The 1,548-nt window shown below is 42.2% G+C and overlaps 1 protein-coding gene across 1 annotated transcript; it reads left to right on the forward strand.

Moving 5' to 3' along the window:
- Positions 1-383: 383 nt before the first annotated feature.
- LOC147960253 (uncharacterized) lies at positions 384-1,150 on the forward strand. The gene is made up of 2 exons (XM_087537440.1): positions 384-996; positions 1,104-1,150. Exons 1-2 carry the CDS (start codon positions 384-386, stop codon positions 1,148-1,150), a joined length of 660 nt encoding a protein of 219 aa, XP_087393566.1.
- The last annotated feature ends 398 nt before the right edge of the window (positions 1,151-1,548 follow it).

A 1,548-nucleotide genomic window follows, 5' to 3' on the forward strand; every position in this document is an offset into this window, starting at 1 on the left:
GTGCTTGATCGGTCGGGCCGTGGAGACGTACGACTACATCAACCAAACGCTTCCGTTGTCGATCTACAAGGGTACGTAGATCATACTCTCCCCTCTCGTTGCTATGCATCACCATGATCTTGCGTGAGCGTAGGAAATTTTTTGAAATTACTACGAAACCCAACAACAACCACACTGAGTGGAGGAAGAAAGTTGAACTGGCATTTGTTTGTGCTGATCTGGACTGGGTTCTGGAAGAACCACAGCCGGTCAGACCTACAGAGCCAGTAAGAGAGACTACTGAGGATGATGCTGCATGGGCTAAAAGGAAAGGGGATTATGCTCCTTTGGAGATGTCCTACATCATAGCCAACCAAAAGTGGGTCAATGCAAATAAAAAATGCATGGACTTTATAAAGAATACCATTGAGAGCACCATTGTGGGCTCCATTGCAGAGTGCACTTCAGCAACTGAGTTGCTGACAAAGATAAAGAGCCAGTTCACTGGCTCTTCAAAGATATATGCCACACAGGTGTTAAAACAACTTGTGACGGAACAATACACAGGTGGTGGAATAAGAGAGCACATCTTGAGGATGAGCAATATGGCAGCAAAGTTAAAGCCTATGGATGAGGATCTGGAGATCAAACCAAAGCTCCTGGTCCACCTTGTCATGCCTTCACTGCCAAAGGAGTTTGAAACTTTTGTTGTGAATTATAATATGTCACCTGGAACATGGGACATAGAAAAGACAATTGCTATGTGTGTCCAAGAAGAGGACAGACTAAAAGCTTCACATGGTGGAACACTCAACTATGTGAAGGATCATAAGAAAAAGAACTACAATCAAAACAACAAAAGTTCTCCTTCAAAGCCACAAGGAAAAGATCCCTATCAGCATCAGCGTCAGCAACAGTCTTTCCCAGTGGACAAAGAAACTTGTCTCCACTGTAAGCAGACCGGGCATTACAAGAAAGACTGCCCTGTTTGGCTAAAGTCCTTAATGGCAAAGCAAGGTAAGAACATTGTTTCCTTAGTAAATGAATCCTTGTACACACAATTTTCGAAATCTACTTGGTGGATTGACTCAGGGGCAACTGTTCATGTTGCAAATTGTTTACAGGGATTCCATTCGACCCGGACTACGCTAAGAAGAGAAGGAGGCATTGAAGTAGCCAATGGAATAAAAGCAGAAGTTGAAGCTGTCGGCGACATCTCCTTGGAGTTAGCTGATGGATTCAAGCTTCTACTTAGAGATGTTCTTTATGTTCCTTCATGTAATAGAAACTTAATTAGCGTTTCACGTTTGGACAAAGAAAATTATGAGTGTTATTTTGGACATGGCAAGTGTGCCATCTGGTATAATAATGCTTATGTTGGTAATGCTTTACTACATGATGAGCTTTATCTGTTATCACTTCGTGAAAAAGTGCATTCTGTATGCAATGTGAATGAGCATGTTTCCGCGTCGAATAAAGAACAAAAGAAAAGAAAGAGAACATTCGACTCATCGAAATTATGGCACTGTCGCTTGGGCCATATTTCGAAGGGGAGAATAGAAACATTAG

This window comes from Triticum urartu, chromosome 7A (assembly GCF_056163025.1).
Source record: "Triticum urartu cultivar PI428250 chromosome 7A, HENAU_Tu73, whole genome shotgun sequence".
Classification (NCBI taxonomy): Eukaryota; Viridiplantae; Streptophyta; class Magnoliopsida; order Poales; family Poaceae; genus Triticum; species Triticum urartu.